The sequence below is a fragment of the Trachinotus anak genome, unplaced genomic scaffold, assembly GCF_046630095.1.
Source record: "Trachinotus anak isolate AG129_WGS33_773 ecotype Australia unplaced genomic scaffold, CSIRO_AGI_Tana_v1 ptg000023l, whole genome shotgun sequence".
NCBI classification, from domain to species: domain Eukaryota; kingdom Metazoa; phylum Chordata; class Actinopteri; order Carangiformes; family Carangidae; genus Trachinotus; species Trachinotus anak.
The window spans coordinates 3,322,654-3,341,859 of record NW_027273874.1 but is presented as its reverse complement, the minus strand read 5'-3'; the positions used below and the strand labels follow the sequence as shown (position 1 = coordinate 3,341,859).

Sequence of the window (19,206 nt, the reverse complement as noted above, 5' to 3'; positions counted from 1 at the left end):
ATTTCAGTATTGGGTGTTTGTATGTTATTATTGAAGAAAAATCATATGTCAGTCCTATTGGTACAAAACAATGCATTATTTCCTTATATAATACCGCTAATAGCTGAGATAACGTTCAAAAGTACTTGAAGTATTTTGGGTGTACTGTGCCTTTAATAAGCATGCTGGAAACCCCGCCTCCTTCCTACTTCCCACTTCTCGCCACCAGGCGTAGCTAATCAATCCACGACACAATGATCGCCGCCTGAGTCCTCTCAGCCGCACTGCAGCCACAATCAACTACTTTAGCCTGGATGTATATTTCGGATGCTGCTGTGTTGTTGTGTAGCTATCAAAAACACTAAATCATGCCCGGCAAGACAGCCGTCAAAATAATGTCTTTACCGTGAATACAGGCGCTCAAAGGGATCTTTTTAAAGTCGTGTACGGACTGATAACGTCTCTTGTCGTGTGGGCGGTGTGTTAGCTTGGTTCCGCGGAGTGTTTTGTGCTGATCTGAGGCCTTGTCGCGAACCCAACCGCTCGCAAAGTCTCACATAACCGTCCGGGATTTCATGTTCAGGTCTTTGGTTAAAATTTAGTGTTTTCCCGTCGAAAGATGGACACTGATAAATTCAACTATGTTTACAGCTGTGACTTGGACATCAACGTTCAACTTAAGATGTGAGTTTACAACTTAATGCGCCGCAAGCGGTCTAACTAATCTATCTTGTGACTTGACAGGATGCTTGCTATGTTTGTTGTGTGTGTGTGTGTGTGTGTGTGTGTGTGTGTGTGTGTGTGTGTGTGTGTGTGTTTGTGTATAATCGGGGACCCACTACTCTGCTTCCTTATGGGAACTATAAGTCCCTATAACGTAAATCGTTGCATTTTAGTGTGCAGACTTGCTTTAAGGTCAAAGTCCCCAGGAAATTCATGTATGCCACTGTAACGTCGTCTTAAGTCATGTGTGTGTATAAAGCTGTCTCACAGTCATACATTTATCTGACTTTAAAATAAGCTTTAAACTATTTAGAGCTGCCATAACAAAATGTTTATCTACCAGATTTTAACCAAATGTGCCTTTACAAATCCTGGTGTGGTGTTTGTATTTTTTCTAGTAAGTTAGTCCGACTTTGTACTGAAGCAAATCGTCTGTTACTCAGAGAAATCAATAATTAATAGTATCAGTGAAGTCATTTTTCAAACTAAAATAAAATGATGTCGTGCTTTTCTCTTGTACTTTGAAGCTGTCACTTTATGCTAAACTGAGTTGTAGCCCTTGTCTGAGCTAAGGCTGTAAGAAAAGTACGCAACTCCTAATTTTTTGAAGGTACATCCAAAAATTATTGGTATTTTTTATTTCTTAGCAAAATTACTACATTTATTAGTTACTTATTAGAGTTGCAATATATTTATACCCTCTAGAAATCAACTGAATTCAGTCAATTCACCATCTGGTAAACTGAAATCAACTGACTGACCCAGTCATCGGGTTGTTTACTCTCTCCCCCATGACTCAGACAGCATGAGAAATTTGAAAGCACAATTGTCCCTGTATTATAATCATGTGTGTAGCTCATGAGTCTAATTATTGCACAATGATGATTAAATTGATTGAGCAGCTGTGAACTGTGGCCAGTTGTTCTCTAATCTTAAGAGTCGGTTTTCATGAATGTCAGCTAATGGTTATTTTATTATTGATTGATCAGCTCAATCTTGTTTTAAATAAAAACAGTTTGGAAAATGAAATCAACATAAAGTCCATAAAAGATGAACTTTAAGGAAGACACTGTAAAAAAACCCCAAAAAAACAAGCATACACACAAACCTACCATGAAAAAGTCTCCAGATGTTGATTTATTTGTAAGAGGACAAGTTGTTGCCCTCTTGGTAACATCAGCAAACAACCTGTTTGTTTCTCCCTTCCTTTCTCTTCTCTCCTCCTCCAGAGGCAGTTTAGAAGGAAAACGAGAGCAGAAGAGCTACAAAGCGCTGCTTGAAGACCCCATGCTGCGGTTCTCTGGCCTCTACCAAGAGAACTGCTCAGACCTCTACGTTACCTGTCAGGTGTTTGCTGAAGGAAAACCTCTCGCCTTGCCTGTTCGCACCTCGTATAAAGCGTTTAGCACACGTTGGAAGTGAGTTCCAGTCTGTCTCTTTCTGCTTTCTCTCCTGATCACAGCTATGGGAGAAGTTTGTAAATCTCCAGCTAAAACTTCTTGTCTCCACATTCATCTATTCTTTACACTTTTCTGTCAATTAAGTTTTATTTCATTAAGTTTTAATTTAAAAACAGTAATGCATTGTAGATTTTTTTAAGTTTCACTTCCCAATTTCCAATTTTTCCAATAATAGAAAAATTACATTTCATTTCATTTTTTGTCTTCTCACACCCTCTATCTTTTATTCTCGGTTCTCTCTGTCCTGCGCAGCTGGAACGAATGGCTGCGGCTGCCAGTCAAGTACCCAGACCTTCCCCAAAGTGCCCAGGTGGCTCTCACAGTGTGGGACATCTATGGGCCTGGCAGAGCTGTACCCGTGGGGGGCACCACTGTCACTCTGTTTGGCAAATATGGGTGAGTTTACCCTTGTGCAATTACTTTAGGTTGTGTTACAGATGTCCTGCATTATGCTAACTGCTTTAAAGATCAACCTTTACTTCACCTCACAGCAGCAGACATTTTTAGTGTGCAAATACGCTCATATGCAACTTTGAAACGCCTCCTCCTGTCCTGTCGTCTTTTAGTATGTTCCGGCAAGGGATGCATGACCTGAAGGTTTGGCCGGGCGTGGAGGGGGATGGAGGGGAGCCCACCACCACACCAGGACGCACCAGCAGCAGCCTGGCAGAGGACCAGATGGGCAGGCTCGCCAAGGTACAATATGTGTGTGAACAGGAGAACAGGGTTAGGGATTGGAGAGAAAAAGAAGTGTAATGGTGCAGGAGAGGAGAAGGAGGGGGAAGGAGTGAAAGGATGAGGGAAAGAGGTAGGATGGAGGGTGAAAAGGAAACATTGTGTGCGTTGGATAAAGACAGAAACCCTCCGATGCAAAGCCCTGTCTAAACCATCATCTGTTCCAGGGCCCTGACCTGGAGGTACTCAGTGATGTGAGTACAAGTGGAGGAGTTAGTGTTGGCAATGCAGAATGTGTGTTGTGTACTGTATGTGTGTGAACAAGGCCTTGGCCAAAACGTATTTGCAGGTAAATCTCAGTATCTTCTTTTCGCTTGTATCACACACCACTTACATGAGGTTTACCACATTAGGACAAATCAGACTGTGTCAGGAAAGTTAAAGGAACTTCTTTCCTATATGAAATCCCTGAACACTTTGTTTTGTTCTGTGTGGAAGTCCTGTATGTAGCATAAGCCCCTACAAATACATTTTGACCCAGGTTATGGTGTGACCACTTGCTGTCGGTCAAGGAGTATGGCTGTGTTCTTGAAAACCTCACACACATTGGTTTTTAAGTTTTCTGCTGTTGCCATATGTTAGTGTATTTTGTGGAAGTGTGTGTGCATGGATTTAATTTTTATGTGAACACGAGAAAATCTTATTTGTAAACTTGTTGCAGCTTTTTGGAATATTTAGAGGGGGGCACCAGGGAGTATATTCCATTTTCACATCATCTAATTTTATTGGCTTGTTTTTTTTTTTTTTAATTAATTTAGTTCCTAAAACAGGCTCACTGATTCCTCCATTTTTTATTTATCCTGAATATGAGTTGACTTAATATGTCTAAGGTTGTTTCTAGGCTGCTACCAGTTCATATGTTGTTTTAAAGATTGAATACTAATTCTAACCAGCTGAGTTGTGGGCTTCCTGTTCATGGCCAAGTGTGTGCTTACATTCCCAGCACCCACACTGACTGATGAGCGGATTGGCTGCTGAGTGTGTGACCAGAGATGCTGGATTGGCTGCTGGCACTGAGTTTGTGCATGATTGGTCGAGCTGTTTGCACACCAGCCATCATGCTGTGACCAGTTCTGCTGCAACAGAACCTCAGTCTCTGTATTTAAACTTTTCTTTTTGTGTGTGTGTGTGTGTTTTAGTAAACCTTGTTCTCTTTCTCCCCTGCCATCTGTCTCCCTGTGTGTCCATGCAGCTGACAAAGGCCCATCGACAGGGCCACATGGTGAAGGTGGACTGGCTGGACCGGCTGACCTTCAGAGAGATCGAGATGATCAACGAGGTGAGATGGTTTAATGGAGTCTGTTTTTATATGTTTTAGACACGCTCATAGTCTGTACACAATTATGAATCAGATCCGCTTGATATACAGTACATGTTTATCATCTATCACCTTTTGAGTTTAAAGGTCCCACATTTTACACTTGTCCAGTGTTGTATTTGAAGTGTTTATCTCCATAAGAAGATACATTTGTGGTTTTAAGCACCAAAAATTAGCTCAGTGTAGTTTTACATCTCCTCTCTCAGACTTCTCTCTGGAGCTCTAGTGACAACAGGTCGTTTAGCCAATCAGCCAATTAGCTGACTGTCTTCTGAATGATCAAATAAAAATAAAACAGATTTCAGGTAAACACTCAGATAAAAATCCTGGAAGGTTGGATGGTGGGTCCAGGTGGCCTGGGCTGCTTTGTTGTGACATCACAAAGTTACAGAAGTCCTGACGGCTCATTTTAAAGCTTAGTTTCTGAATATGGGCTGTGTGTATTTCTCTGTGGTATGAGCACTTTGATACATTCACAGTATTCATACAGAACCTGGACCTGATTTATAATAAAGAAAGAAGGACATCTACCTTTATACAAAATGAGACCTGTAATGTGAAAGTTTTCTTCATGTGTGTTTCTCTGCAGAGTGAGAAACGCAGCTCTAACTTCATGTACCTCATGGTGGAGTTCCCCCGTGTCAAAACAAATGATAAGGAGTACAGCATTGTGTACTATGAAAAGGTATTTCCATGTAACAAGGTGCATATTAACAAGTTATATCCATAAAGCTGGCAGCTGTCTGTGTTATAACACTGGGGATTGTATCAGCTGACTGATGTTCCATACTTGCCTCCCATTCAGGATGGAGACGACACATCACCTGTTCTTACCAGCTGCGACATTGTCAAAGTTCCTGACCCACAGATGGGGATGGTGAGAGGACAAAGACATCTATTTGACTTTGACAATTTCGTGGACATTTTTTTGTATCACGGTTTTGGGTCTCGGTTTCACCCCTAATATATTTTTTACGGTATGTTTTCTTTACTTTTCCTCACAGGAGAACCTGGTTGAGAGCAAACATCACAAACTGGCGCGTAGCCTCCGCAGCGGGCCCTCAGATCACGACCTGAAGCCCAATGCTGCAACACGTGACCAGCTCAATGTAAGCAACCAGCAGTCTTGTTTTTAATCAGGATTTATATGTAATTGAATCCAGCAAAAATACGTTTATTTATACAACATCTTTCAATAGGAGATGGCTTATTATTTACAGACGCCTTGAATGTTACTCAGCCTATGCGAACTCCAAGCACTGGAGCATTTTTCCCTTTTCCATGCAAATCAGTAATTGTCTTATACGTGAGATATTTAATTAAGACATTGCAATTATTGCTAATGTCACACGCTTGATATGTTTGACCTGCCTTTATAGCTGAATATCAGAACATGTTTTCTAGACAGCCATCTCCCAGTTTGTTGCTATCAAGTCTGCTGAAACTGATCAGTCTGTGTGCGCCAACAGATCATCGTGAGCTACCCTCCAACCAAGCAGCTGAGCTCTGAAGAGCAGGACCTGGTGTGGAAGTTCAGATACTACCTCACCACACAGGAGAAGGTGGGTGTCTTGGTAGTTTCTTCTGTCATATCCAACGCTACATGACTCCAAACCTCACGTATTCTGACAATATCCTAGAACCTGATCTTGCACACAGTGAACGCTTCCTCCTCCTCTTGCTGCAGGCATTAACAAAGTTCCTCAAGTGTGTGAACTGGGATCTGCCCCAGGAGGCCAAGCAGGCTCTAGAGCTGCTGGGGAAGTGGAGGCCCATGGATGTGGAAGACTCCCTGGAGCTGCTGTCCTCCCAGTTCACCAACCCGACGGTCAGACGCTATGCCGTGGCGCGGCTGCAGCAGGCGGACGATGAGGTAGGCGTTGATGGCCGAGAGGGGTCAGGAGGAGAGTGTTCGTGCGTGGGGTGGATGATGATGGGTCAGTCTGCATGAATAAAAGTTTTCATTCTCTCAATAACTGTGTTTTGTGAGTGGGTTTGGTCTTAAAACCTTAACTTAACCCACAAAAAGCATAAATTAAAGACTTCAGTACTTTTTAAATTCATATACTTTAACAGAAGAAAGTGAGAGTGACTTAGGAATAAATCTGAGCTTCACTGGAAATGGAAAATATTTTGTTGTACTTCCATCATTATAATTACTTGCATTTCTCCTCTCTAGGACCTGCTGATGTATCTTCTCCAGCTGGTCCAGGCGCTCAAATATGAGAACTTCAGTGATATTCAGGGAGGCCTGGAACCAGGCAGCAAGAGAGACAGCCAGGGACTTTCAGATGACTCCACACTGGACAGGTCGGTACTTGGATTAAAAGTAACAGCTACTCTGGCTGTGGATCATTAACACTACAAGCAGCTTTGACAGAAGGAAGGCACATGTGGAGGTTCTCTTGTGGTCAGTTGCTAAAAATGTACCTGAGGGGCCTGAAACTTTTGTTCTACCTCCCACGCAATTTTTGTTTTCAACTAGCTGGATCTAAATTTATGTCAGACATCCTCACTGGTCGGGAGAGTATTTGCTGCTTTGCAGAATTTGATTATTGTTCTTTCAGAAACCATAATGAACTCATGGGGTGTTGTGATTTTACTGGCAGAACCACAGCTCTGGCCAGAATCTTGGGCTGTCAGCTGGATGCACAGAGCTGAAAATCTGCAACCGTGATGACCTAAAAATAAAAATAGTAATGACCTTCACAGGCTGAAACTGTCCTGTCAATTTGAGGACAAGCTTATTTATGTTTTTAGACACCATGTTCTCTTTTTAATCAATCCTGGTTCCTTTTCTGTCTTTGGGTAGTTCCCAGATTCTGTCTGGCACATCTGGACCCACCTCTGCTCCACAGAAAGGCAAGGAAGGAGCTGACAGCGAGAATCTGGAGGTAAGGGGGATGCAGTATTAATCTGTAAATCCCTTCACGGCAGATGGAGACGCACCAATTCATGAAGTGTTATTTGTGTTGTGATGAGGGTGCGATGAAACACAACACTGTGTTTGTCTCTTTGTAGCAAGATCTGTGTACGTTCCTCATCTCCCGTGCCTGCAAGAACTCTACGCTTGCCAACTACTTATACTGGTGAGTACAGTTCAGTGTTTTTTCTTCTGATGGAAGAACACAAGCAGCTTAGTGTTTTTTTTTTTTTACTACTGAGAATGTGTTTGTGTTTGTGCATCTCTCAGGTATGTGATTGTGGAGTGTGAGGATCAGGACACTCAGCAGAGAGATCCCAAGACCCACGAGATGTACCTGAACGTCATGAGGAGGTTCAGTCAGGCTTTACTCAAGGTCTGATACTATCGTCTGCGTTACAGCAGCATTTCATATCAAACTGACTTTATTATCCTCATCTCCGTCTCTCTCTGTCTCGCCTCCAACTTCTAATATTCACACTTTTTCCTGCCTACAGGGTGATAAGAGTGTGAGGGTGATGCGGTCGCTGTTGGCCGCTCAGCAGACATTCGTGGACAGACTGGTGCAGCTGATGAAAGCCGTGCAAAGGGAGAGCGGAAATCGCAAGAAGAAGGTAATAACAGAACCCATGCAAACAGAATCACATTCACATGTTACAGCAAGTTACAGCCTTCTAATATTTAGTTTCAATAAATTAGCAAATGTTTCTGTAACATCTTTTATAAAGGGGTTTGTACCACTTATTCAAACACAAACATTTCATTGACTCTGGTTGGTCTTGACACACTGATGCTGCCGAGTTGTGTTGACATCAGCGTCCCTCCCTGTGTGTGTGCAGACGGAGCGGCTGCAGGCTCTGCTCGCTGACAACGAGAAGGTGAATCTCTCAGAGATCGAACCAATCCCTCTTCCTCTGGAGCCTCAGATCAAGATCAGAGGCATCGTCCCTGAGACAGCTACACTCTTTAAGGTACAGGAAACCTCATCACTTCTACGACTGAGCGATCCTTAAATACAGAGGCAACCATGTCATTCAGAGCAGTGGTACACTTCTTAACCTGTAGGTCTGATGGTTCTCAGAGCTTTGTGTTGTATTAAAGGCATAAAAGACAGATTGCAGCTGCGTCTTCATTTGTTCTGTCATTATTGGAAGATTGGAAAAGACATTTTCATTGTCGAATGCCTGTTTTCATCTTCAGTAAGATTCAGCTTCCCCTGGTTTGTCTCGACTAAAACCGTCATCTGTGTGACACATTGTTCATGCTTGTGTGTGACTGTGTGTGTGTCAGAGTGCTCTGATGCCAGCCAAGCTGATCTTCAAGGCTGAGGATGGAGCCATGTACCCAGTCATCTTCAAACATGGAGACGACCTGAGACAGGACCAGCTCATCCTGCAGATCATCTCACTGATGGACAAAGTAAGATTACTTTTATGTTGGTGTACAGGTTTGTGATTAGTTAGTGATCTCTTTTGGTTTCTTTTCTACTATAAAAAAAAATACTTTAACAGGCAATAGTTTTTGACCATGCAGCTGCTGTGATTTTGGATAAATACTCTGTGTATTTTGTCTTCAGCTCCTGAGAAAAGAGAATCTGGACCTGAAGTTGACACCTTACAAAGTTTTGGCCACCAGCACCAAGCACGGTAAGATCACTCGTTACTCTGGTAGAAAACAGGCTCCTCTTATACAGAATAAATACAGTAAAATAGAATTTATATGCTAGTCCCATTGAAATATTTTTGTTAAGGAAAGAAACTGCAAGTTTTAGTCACTAATGAGGAAAAAACATAAAAAGTACTTGGAAAAAAAGCAAAAATAAAACTTTTCTTCTTTTAGGTTTTATGCAGTTTGTCCAGTCTGTTCCAGTTGCTGAAGTCCTGGCTACTGAAGGCAACATCCAGGTGAGCGGTCTCTGTCTTCAGGTAACTGACAGATAAAATACTCTGTCCTTTTGCTTACATCATTTGTTTCAACAGAGCTTCTTCAGGAAGCACGCACCGAGTGAAAAAGGACCGTATGGCATCAGCTCCGAGGTGATGGACACCTACGTCAAGAGCTGTGGTGAGATAGTGTTGTTGTCAGTTTTAACAGATCTGTGCTCAGCCTGTTGGTTCGCTCTACCTGCAGAGCTCGTGAAATGATCTGATGTCTCTCGCCGTGTCCTTCCAGCTGGTTACTGTGTCATCACGTACATCCTGGGAGTAGGAGACAGACATCTAGACAATCTGCTGCTGACAAAGACTGGTGAGGCAAACATGTTGATTCTCTCATGTTCTGTAGAATCAACAAACAAGTTTACTGAACAGTTCTTAAGAATATTCCCTCCTCCCTCCAGGGAAGCTCTTCCACATCGACTTCGGCTACATCCTGGGCAGAGACCCCAAACCGCTGCCTCCACCCATGAAGCTGAGTAAAGAGATGGTGGAGGGGATGGGAGGCATGCAGAGCGAGCAGTACCAGGAGTTCAGGAAGCAGTGCTACACCGCCTTCCTGCACCTCAGGAGGTGGGAGTTCAGACACACACACTCCTGTCATATATTTTCTTACTGAGGAATCATAACTAGTCTCAAACTGAGTGTGCACCAAGACTTTGATTGCGGGTTTAAGGGAGCCAACTTATTTTTACTTTACCACCACATATACATTGCTTTCCTGTCTTTAATGCAGTTGCTGCTGTCAAATTATGTAATTAGAGCGTGAAACAATCTTGCAGAGACTTTAAACTAGCTTGAGATTAAGAATTAGTCACAGTAAACATCTGCCACATCATGTGGTAATGATGTTGAAAATGTGGACTATTTCTTTAGTTTACACAGGGGCTTAGGGTTAGGCTCTGACATAGTTAAATAAAGGTCACTAAATGTGATGGATTAATTTCAAACTATGTTAAGTCTCTTATTTTGGTGCGTCACTGACCTAAACTAAAATCAGAGGCTGGAATCAGCCTAAAAACAGTTATGGGAAGTAAAAGCTATTTGCATTTAATGGACTTGAACAAATCAAACCACCAGTAAATCCCAGGAAAGGCCCTTTCACAGGGAAGCTGAATAACACTGCACATATTAAACCACAGAGGTAAAACATCCTTTCTCCCTCCATTTCTTCAGATACTCCAACCTGATCCTGAATCTGTTCTCTCTCATGGTGGACGCCAATATTCCTGACATCGCTCTGGAGCCTGACAAGACTGTAAAGAAGGTACGTTTGTTGTTACCTTTAACTGAATAGAAACGGGTGGTGGGGCACTCTGACTCTGAACGAATTAACATCCCACATAGTTTAAACAGGACTTTTTTTATTATTATTTTGTCAAAATTCACATTTTTTCTGTTACAGCATTTGTTAAAATCCAGGCATATTGAGAGCAACTTCAAATAGTTAGAGATGAAAATCTGTTAGTTATGGCCACTGTTATATATCTGTGAATTAATGGTTTTAAACATTGTCTCTTATTTTCACGTAGAGCTGCCACAGTGCAAAGTTACCCAGTAAAATGATAAGTGACATTTACATTGTTTACATTTTGCCTCCAGGTGCAGGACAAGTTTCGACTGGACTTGTCAGATGAGGAGGCGGTTCATTACATGCAGAGTCTGATTGATGAGAGTGTGGGCGCTCTGTTTGCTGCTGTGGTCGAGCAGATACACAAGTTTGCCCAGGTGAGGGACTGCATCGTTTTCATTACAAGAAACTTTTAAATTCACATCATTTCATTTCATGCTCCTAGTTTCTCTTCAGGATTTTGTAACATGATCAGAGCTGACAAAATTTTTAAAATCTCGACATCACCAATGAGTAAGATTACCACATGATAATAACAGAACTCAGTAAATACAGCTAAGCCAGTGAAAGAAAAGTATAAAAACACAATTATCAATGTAGGAACTTTGGAAACTGTTCAGCAGTAGTGATAAAAAATGTACTGTTAGCAGGCTGAAACATGCATCACTAACTCCTGCAAGTGTTTTTTAAAAAGTAAAAAAAAAAAAAAAAAATTTGAAATCTTTTAGAGAAAACAACTACATATATATATATATATATATATATATATATATATATATATATATATATATATATATATATATTTTTTTTTTTTTTAAGAAAAATCCTTGACATTCTCTTTGTAGAAATTGTTTTTTTTTTTTTTTCACAAATTTTTTTTCTTTTTTCATCTTTTGTTAAAACAAATGTGGGGAAGAAATGCAATTTCATTTTTTCCCCACATTTGTTTACACAAAATGTGTGTTTTTTTTTTACACTTAAGTAAAATCCTGACAAAAAAATTCTTTGTAGAGAAAAAAAAATGTTTTCATCTTTTGTGAAAATCATGTAGAGAAAGAAAACAATTTTGAAAAAAAATGAAAATGTTTTTTTCCACAATTTCTCATAAAATGTTTTTGTGAAAATTTTCCAAGAAAAATCCTGACAAAAAATTATCTTCTTTGTAGAAACATTTTTTGTGAAAACAACCCCCAAAATATTTTTTTTTCTTGCCAGAAATGAAATAGAAATCACATGTTTCTCAGGGTTGTTCTTACAGATGAAATAAAAAAATTCCACTTGTGTTTCATGGCTCCCGTAATCAACTCATCTACCTTTTAGCAAGAAATTAGTGTATTTCCCAAATTGTTTAACTATCACTGTAAGTCTAAGCAACTTTCTGGTCTCTTCTCAGTACTGGCGCAGATGAGCAGAAACTTCTGAAACAAGGATGAACTGGATCAAACTTTTGCAGAACGAACATTTGATCACACGGCTCTGACCCGACTGATCCTCTGTATGTGTGCGTGTGTGAGAGGACGAAGCAAAGAAACCCAATGACACTGTTAAAAAGGCCAAGAATGCACTGCCAACCATTACTGCAAGATGGCTAAACAAGGACGAGGATGTCTTTGTTTGCTTATGTATATAACATGTATATTAATTATTAAATAAATGAATGAAATGTACGGCCAAATAAAAGACTGTTGATACAACTAAAACTGTCCGCCTGCGGTTTTTACTCAAGTGTATTTCTAAAGCAGTGTGTATTTTTCATCATCGTAACCCAAAAAAAGTGCTGCTATGCAGCATTTATGGCGCGCAACATGTTTCTTAATTGAGCATTGCACACCATCTGTGGATGGTCACACTGTCGACGCTGGGGGTAGAAACAAAGCTGAACCCCCAGAGGGTCAGTGAGTCACCGAGTGAGTGACTAAGCAATTCCTGCCAGACACAGAAAGACGTGAAAGAAAAGCCAGTGCATGTGATGTAAGAACCAGATATACATCTGTTCTGATGAGTGGGCTGTTTCTCTGGTGTAATATACAGCTGCTGATTAAAATAAGAAAAACTCTTAATTGATGCCAACACTGTCTACATGTCTGGAATATACATCAGCTTTGACTAGTGATTGATTTCATATCTTAAATGCAGCACAAAATAATCCAAACTCTTATGATAGAAAACTATACCACTTCAGTTACTTTGGGAGGGAAACTGTTAGCTAATATGGGAATGAATATGAAATTTCCAAAACTCTAAATACCTGATGAAATGTCCCCTTGAACATCGCAGAGCAGGCTTTGGAAAGCAGGACTGATGGGTCATAGTGCAGGATATTTATTAAAGGGAAGATCAGATTTCTTCTAAGTCTATCTGGTTACAATACTAAAATGGTCAGGACCACTTTGTACTGGAAAAACTGTGCATATACTGTACATACTACTATATATTGTACATGAGTATGCTTTCAGGACAGGCTTGAAAAAAATGGAGTCTCATCCTATAAGGCATCAAAATGCAGAAACATGAAAACCTGACTTCAGCAATATAGATAAAAGGGTATTGTGAACAAGAGCCCACTTCAACTGTGAGTCACCTTTTTTTTGCACCTTTTTTTAGCCTTAAATTTGTGTTTTCAATCTCATACCAACACATAAGAGAAACATGGTTTGATAACAGTGATACCCCTAGAATTCTGAAGTGAGATAATGAAAGTTTTGGTTATGAATATAATTTGTAAACATCCGCCATCATATCATTAATATAAAATTTGTTGTAAGCACAAAACTAAAAAAAATAATAAAAAAAATAAAATAAAATAATAATAATGATGATACAAGCCTTAGAAATGAGCTGTGTTGTAACACACTGCTGTTCGCTCTACAGGACAGTGCACACCAACGCATACAACCAGAGAACAAACAAAAATAAATCCATCTCAGAAGAGATGTTCAGAAAAGTTGCTGCAAAAAGCAGAAAAGAAAAATAAAAAAAGTCAACTGTGTCCTGCTTCTGGATGCTGGAGAGAACAGCAGCTCCACTGTTGTGTAGTCAGGTGCTCAGTCACAAGAGCCAACTTTTTGCTTCATACATTAATCATCTCTCCACGACGTAAGCACTGTGTTTATTAATAAAAGACATGCCACTGGCTTGTGCGTGGAGCTTTGGACAACCCCCCAGGTCTCTGTGGACTCTGGAAAAGGTAGAAGGGGAGACAAACAATGCTGGATGGCCAAACCTCCAAGGCTCCCCAATGTTGCGGAAAGAATGCAACACCAGCAAAACAGAAGGCAAAAAAAAAAGCGAGATGTCAAGATGTTCCTGGTTTTTCATGCAGGAGGCAGAATGTGGTGTCAAGAGGCAGCGAAGCTCCGACGGGGCAACTGTGAGTCAGAAACATTTCAGAGCAGTGAATGACAGGAACAACTACCCTTTGTTATCACTTTGGTGGGGGGAGAAAGCAGCATGAAGGGGTCAGAAGTTTTCTTAGTTCTTGTTTATGAAGTTTATGGTTTGGACTGGCCTGTTGAGTGACACTGGACCTCAGCACAGAAAGGCAGGGGGCAAAGAACCACAACCAGATTTAGATTTTTCACCGAATCTGTGAACGTGTACATACACAGAAAAACAGCTCCTCTTGGACGCGTCGGATAAACCATTTCTGCTTCATTGGTACGTCTCACTCAGCAGTCAATTCTCTGACCAGCTCCATGCAGCACTCTGACTCATATCAGACTCTGACCAGAGGTCAGAGCCACAGAAATGTACTTATATGTTTAAATTGGGAGCCACATTTTTAATCCCTTCATGCAGTGTCAGAGGTCCTCTGACGGCCCACGTGCTCATCAGTTTCTGGTTCATGACCTTTGTCACACATTCTGCTCTCCCCCTCTCTCTACAATGTGCTGTCTAATGATGCAGAGGAACGAAAGGTCAGAGGTCAAGGTCAGGTAAAGAACAGCACTCAGAGCTGGAGGGAATTCACTTTTTCACTTTCTCAAAGGTACTTCATCACAGTGGGCTTTTGAGCTTTAGGGGGATGATTTTCATTTTCGCTTCATTATCATTGCTCAATAAAAACAGAAAGAAATGAATGTTGCAGTCTCTTGAAGCCCAACATAAAGTCTTTACATTGCTTATTTTGTCTGAATAATACTCCGAAACCCACAAGTATTCCAGTTATCATCACATAAGGCAAAGAAAACCAATAAAACTCTATGTAGAGTTAATTTTCTGTTAGTCGCGCTCTGTTTTGGAAAGACTAGTATTAATATAGAGCTGCTGCAAGACTACAGCTGTTCACATTTAGTTAAGCCAGGTATCTCACATTATTTCCTTACATAAAATATGAGACAGTTTTTTTTGTTTCTGAGGCATTTTTCAAAGGGGAATTCATTTTCTGCCACTTTCTTGATGCTTGTGGCAGCAGGCTAAGGCAGCCCATACAGCCTTCACCCTAGCCCCGTCCGGCAGCTCTTCCTGGGGAATCCTAAGGCATTCCCAGCAGGTTGGGATATGAAACTGGGTTCTGGGTTTGTTTGGGTTTGGGTTTTTAGATCCCTGAACCACCTCAACTGGCTCCTTTAAGTAATTCTGAACAAGAACACGACCTGCCCCCCGTTACCTACCTTTGCAGAGCAACGCTCATGATGAGATGATTCGATCTTTTAGTATCAGTCTCCATTTGTCGCACATGCCTCCTCAGAGGACTGAGACACATGCGGGATGCTGATGCCAGAGTCCAGGCCTTGCTCCAGCTCCAGCTCCATCCCTCCACTGTCCCAGTACACTGCACCAGAGCTGGATTCATGATGGAGAGGATTGCAAGTGTTTCCCAAGGTTGAAGTCTGGTCCTGGTTGGAGCTGACACTGGAGGAGGACTCAATGGAGACATGGTCATCAGGGATTTCCAAGTGGATGTCACAAGGGTCGACTGGGACCAGGGACAGAGGGACCAAAGAGACTGGATCGTGAAGAGATGCCTTAATGAAAGAAAGACGAGAATACTTCATCTGGAAACATCTGTTGTGCAACAGGCAGTGTAATATAAAGAAAGAGAAATATGAAATATGACAGAATAAAGCATACCGGTGTCTTGGGTTGACTTTCAATGGTTGGTGCAGCTCGTCTTGTTTTTTTCAGAAACGCGATGAGAAATGGGACGAGGAGCAGAGAAGCCAGCACGACTCCCAGACCCAGCACAGGCAGCAGCCCTGTGGAAAGTAAACACATACAGGTTTCACAAAGGTACAAAGCAATTTAATTTTACAGCAGCAATAAACAAGTGAGTCAACAGTGAGGCTGCAGAATGAGCCGAGCTGCCAGCAGGAGATTTATGTTGGAGTCTGTTGTAAGACAAGGATTAGGTCTGGGACAGACAGAGACGGTAGTGACAGTTTCCTGAAAGGTCCTCTGAACTGGACCATGACCAATTAACCCTGTTTTGTTTATTTTGTCTTTTTTTTAATCTTATAACCCCTTAAAAGAAGACAGGTTCTAAACAGTCAGTACCTTCTAGATCATTGGGGACAGATCTGTTTATTGTACCCAGAGTCAAAACTAAAGCTGGAGAAGAAGCAGTCTGAAATAACCTCAGAAAACCTGAGCTCTGCTTCACTCTTTTGTCCTGGTTTTATTCAATTATATCTTGTTTTTATCACCCATTTTATTTTACTTGCTCAATCTAATTTGTCTTTTTATATTGCCTTGTGTTTCTTTAATATCTTAATGCCTTTTAAGTCAGTAAGGCACTTCAGCAGACTTGTTGTTGAAAGGTGCTGTGCAAATTAACTTGCAATGCTTGGCCTTGAAGGGACTATTGTAAATTTTCTCTGCCAACAAACGTAGTTTTTTGCCTAGAGCAGGTGGTAGTGATTGTTACTTGACAAGAGCTTCGGCCATCGTTGCGTTTACAAGACAAGATGTTGTAATACACCCTCTGAGCAGTGCTACGTCCTCAGGACAGATTGGAGGCTACAGTGAGTCACGATTGGAAAGTAACAAAATGGGCCGGGGAATAGCCGAATTTAAAGGTGCATCAGGTAAATGCTAAAAGTCACAATGTGATTTAAGTCCCTCAAGCTTCAAAAGTGAACACTGGACTTATCTTTAGTCCTCTTCACACCTGATTTTGAGACTATCTCGACACACTGAGGGGCAGACTTCGGCGAAGCGGCCATGGAAAAGGTTGGGAAGGAGAAGTTGGCCACAGCACAGTAGTTCTGACCCGGAGACAAACCAGAGAACTCCACAAAGGAGACCACCTCCTGGGTCCAAACTGTACGGCTCTGCAAGAACACAAAACACGGGTCTCCTCCAAAAGAAAGCCAGAAACAATTCACTGAGAACCAAAAAAAAATAAACATTGCCAGGTAAAAACAAAGCCTGTTAGACCTGGTATTCTGAGCGATTGAGCTTGTTGTACACAGTCACTGTTGTCCAGGGGTCAATCAGTTCAGAGATGGGACAGCACCTCTCCAGAGAGCACCTCCTGTTGGCAGCACAGGGGAACTGCACCTTCACCAGCAGCTGCTCATCCTCCACAGAGACTGAGACGGAGGGAGGGCTGAATTCTGGGTGGGCAGAGGAGAGAGGAGCTGTTAATTACTCTAAATCCCAGCACTAATAACATGGCGACACCCACTCTATCATACTACTCATTAAAGCAGGTAAAAACTTTTGAAAAGCAGCAGTTTCAAAGCAAACAGAGTTACAGAAGCCACAGATTGTCACTGACTGAGGTCACTGTAGTCGAACTTGCGTGGTTTCATCCAGACGGTGGAGCTGGGGCTGAGGTGGACGCCCAGACGAATCATGTTGTAGAGCTCGAAGTCTGAGAAGGCCCGAGAGACGTCACAGCTGCGGGACGAGATCCAAACACACCAGGATACATCCTGCCAGGGGTCCCTGCAACACAGGCACATATTTATATTATTTAGTTCACTGTTTTCTTTTCCTTATTGCCCTGCTCGTTCTATTCTATTAAAACCTGTGTTCGTTCATGCCACTGCAGCTTTTGTCAGTTTACAACCTTCAGGAGGAGAAACCATGTGGGATGGTTTCAGAACTTTATATTTAACACTATTAATAATAAAGTTCTCCTTGTTCTGTTTTCAGATTTACCATCTAGATTGAAATGAAAAGGATCCCTCTTTTCTGTTACACAGCTCGATTTTCCTCATCTACATTGTAAGATTTTCCTTTTATAGATAAATGATAACTTTGCCGTCCATATTCTATTACTGTAAATTCTTCCTCACATCTATAAATCATGTGCTGGTGTGAGGTATTAAAACCAAACAAAAAGGGTTTTTTTTAAACATTTGTTCCCAGGAATGGAAATCATCAGCCTCCTTTCTTTTTTAGACATTTCCAAACATAGACAAGAATGAAGTGAATGCTTTGGTCATTTGTTCCATTTCACTCAGCCTGGACAGTTTTCATGCCCTTTATAACATACACAGTGCAGAAACACTGTGTATATCATAAGCTCACGGAGATGTACAGAATAAACAGCAGGGCTTGGTGATTAGTGATAAATTTGGCTTTTGAAGACATTTTTTATAGACTTGCCTTTCAAAATAACATTTGTATTGCAGTATTATTTTTTGCATAATAGTGCTCTGTCATCTCCATCTCTACATCATCTCATGTCATCGTTATAAAGTTTCATATTCTGATCTTAACTTTTATACAGATTTGTCTTAATTAGTAGTTTGTCAAATGTATATTTTTCTTGTGTATCCCATTTATTTTCCTTCCTAAATTAAGATCACATTGTGCTCCTTGCCTGATCTACAGTAGTGCACATATTTACTAAACCTCTTTGAAATGTCCAGTATAACAGTGTCAATAAATCACTGATGTCATGCAGGAAAATCAATTTTATGTATCTACTACACACAAAGAATCAGGAAAAATGTTTAAAAAAAAAAAAAAAAAAAAAAGGGGAGCAAATACTATTTATTCTGGTATGGTGTAGTAACTATAAGTTTTGATAAAATAGTAAAAAAAATAAATGTGGTAACAAGGACTTAGAAATAAATAAAATACAAAACCTACACTTGAGGGAATTAAACTGTGTTTGCTTCTCTACGTGAAGTAGTTGTCTCTCGCGCTTGCTCTCATACAGACACACACACACACACACACACACACACACACACACACAGACTTACCCCTGCGTCTTTGTCTGCACAGTGTAGGTGGTATTAGGACTGGCATAGGGACAATCCCACCGCAGGAGGCAGCCTAAGTCCAGTGATTCCACCGCAGTGTAACAGACTAACCCAGTCGACCCTGGGGAGATTGCACGAAACCCGCAAACCAAAATAGTACACTCACACAGATACTCAATGACCTGCTAAGTCTAATTGTCACAACATTGTTAGCACTTGCATCATGGAGGCCCCACAGAGGAGAGAATGACTTGGAGCAACACAACCACAGAGGGAAAGACAATAACACTTTAATGTTACATTCACCGCAGTACTCACCATTAATGAGCAGCACGACCACAACACACAACCCCGCTGGTGCCCTCATCCAACCCGTGGTTACACCTGACGTCTCCATGGCAACTTAGTTGACCTCCGGATCAAGCGGGCAAGACTGTGATGGTCTCAACAGCAGCCTGCGCAGCACAGGAGGCTGCCCACTCCCTACGAAGCAGCACAGATACACCTGTGAAAGACACAGTGAGGAGCACATGGAGTGAGCTGCGGGGGAGAGTGATAGAGTGGAGTCGCCAGGGAGGTGGAAGGGGAGGAGAGAGATAAGGATTTAATTGAAGGCTGCTG

At 41.4% G+C, this 19,206-nt stretch overlaps 2 protein-coding genes across 4 annotated transcripts; one reads left to right on the top strand and one right to left on the bottom strand.

Annotated features, from left to right (window-relative positions):
• Nucleotides 1–254: 254 nt before the first annotated feature.
• Nucleotides 255–12,123, top strand: pik3c3 (phosphatidylinositol 3-kinase, catalytic subunit type 3). Of its 2 annotated transcripts, XM_071458961.1 has the most exons (26): nucleotides 255–663; nucleotides 1,932–2,120; nucleotides 2,415–2,558; nucleotides 2,729–2,858; nucleotides 3,065–3,091; nucleotides 4,090–4,176; nucleotides 4,805–4,900; nucleotides 5,021–5,092; nucleotides 5,220–5,324; nucleotides 5,685–5,777; nucleotides 5,903–6,088; nucleotides 6,395–6,525; nucleotides 7,028–7,109; nucleotides 7,237–7,304; nucleotides 7,409–7,514; nucleotides 7,636–7,752; nucleotides 7,978–8,109; nucleotides 8,429–8,557; nucleotides 8,715–8,784; nucleotides 8,978–9,042; nucleotides 9,118–9,202; nucleotides 9,311–9,385; nucleotides 9,477–9,645; nucleotides 10,249–10,339; nucleotides 10,675–10,800; nucleotides 11,817–12,123. In XM_071458961.1, exons 1-26 carry the CDS (start codon nucleotides 599–601, stop codon nucleotides 11,829–11,831), a joined length of 2,655 nt encoding a protein of 884 aa, XP_071315062.1. In that variant the 5' UTR covers nucleotides 255–598; the 3' UTR covers nucleotides 11,832–12,123. The 2 variants fall into 2 exon arrangements, with proteins under 2 accessions (XP_071315062.1, XP_071315063.1); XM_071458962.1 differs by lacking the exon at nucleotides 3,065–3,091 and having other exon boundaries at nucleotides 257–663.
• On the bottom strand, nucleotides 12,106–19,119 carry LOC139606695 (uncharacterized). 2 transcript variants are annotated; one of them, XM_071458971.1, is made up of 8 exons: nucleotides 18,904–19,119; nucleotides 18,586–18,706; nucleotides 17,145–17,314; nucleotides 16,802–16,980; nucleotides 16,533–16,695; nucleotides 15,497–15,621; nucleotides 15,037–15,390; nucleotides 12,106–13,791 (listed from the first exon to the last, which is right to left on the bottom strand). In XM_071458971.1, exons 1-7 carry the CDS (start codon nucleotides 18,980–18,982, stop codon nucleotides 15,082–15,084), a joined length of 1,146 nt encoding a protein of 381 aa, XP_071315072.1. In that variant the 5' UTR covers nucleotides 18,983–19,119; the 3' UTR covers nucleotides 12,106–13,791; nucleotides 15,037–15,081. The 2 variants fall into 2 exon arrangements, with proteins under 2 accessions (XP_071315072.1, XP_071315071.1); XM_071458970.1 differs by having other exon boundaries at nucleotides 12,106–15,390; nucleotides 18,904–19,118.
• Between the last annotated feature and the right edge of the window lie 87 nt (nucleotides 19,120–19,206).

Bases quoted from the DNA above. Each gene is read 5' to 3' on its own strand.
- pik3c3 (XM_071458961.1), top strand. From the start codon at position 599: ATGGACACTGATAAATTCAACTATGTTTACAGCTGTGACTTGGACATC. The intron at 3,092-4,089 runs GTGAGTACAAGT...GTGTCCATGCAG, and splicing joins ACCTGGAGGTACTCAGTGAT to CTGACAAAGGCCCATCGACA. The intron at 9,386-9,476 runs GTGAGGCAAACA...TCCTCCCTCCAG, and splicing joins TCTGCTGCTGACAAAGACTG to GGAAGCTCTTCCACATCGAC.
- LOC139606695 (XM_071458971.1), bottom strand. From the start codon at position 18,982: ATGGAGACGTCAGGTGTAACCACGGGTTGGATGAGGGCACCAGCGGGG. The intron at 17,315-18,585 runs GTAAGTCTGTGT...CCTGTGTTGCAG, and splicing joins GTGCAGACAAAGACGCAGGG to GGACCCCTGGCAGGATGTAT. The intron at 16,696-16,801 runs GTCTAACAGGCT...GTGTTCTTGCAG, and splicing joins TCAATCGCTCAGAATACCAG to AGCCGTACAGTTTGGACCCA.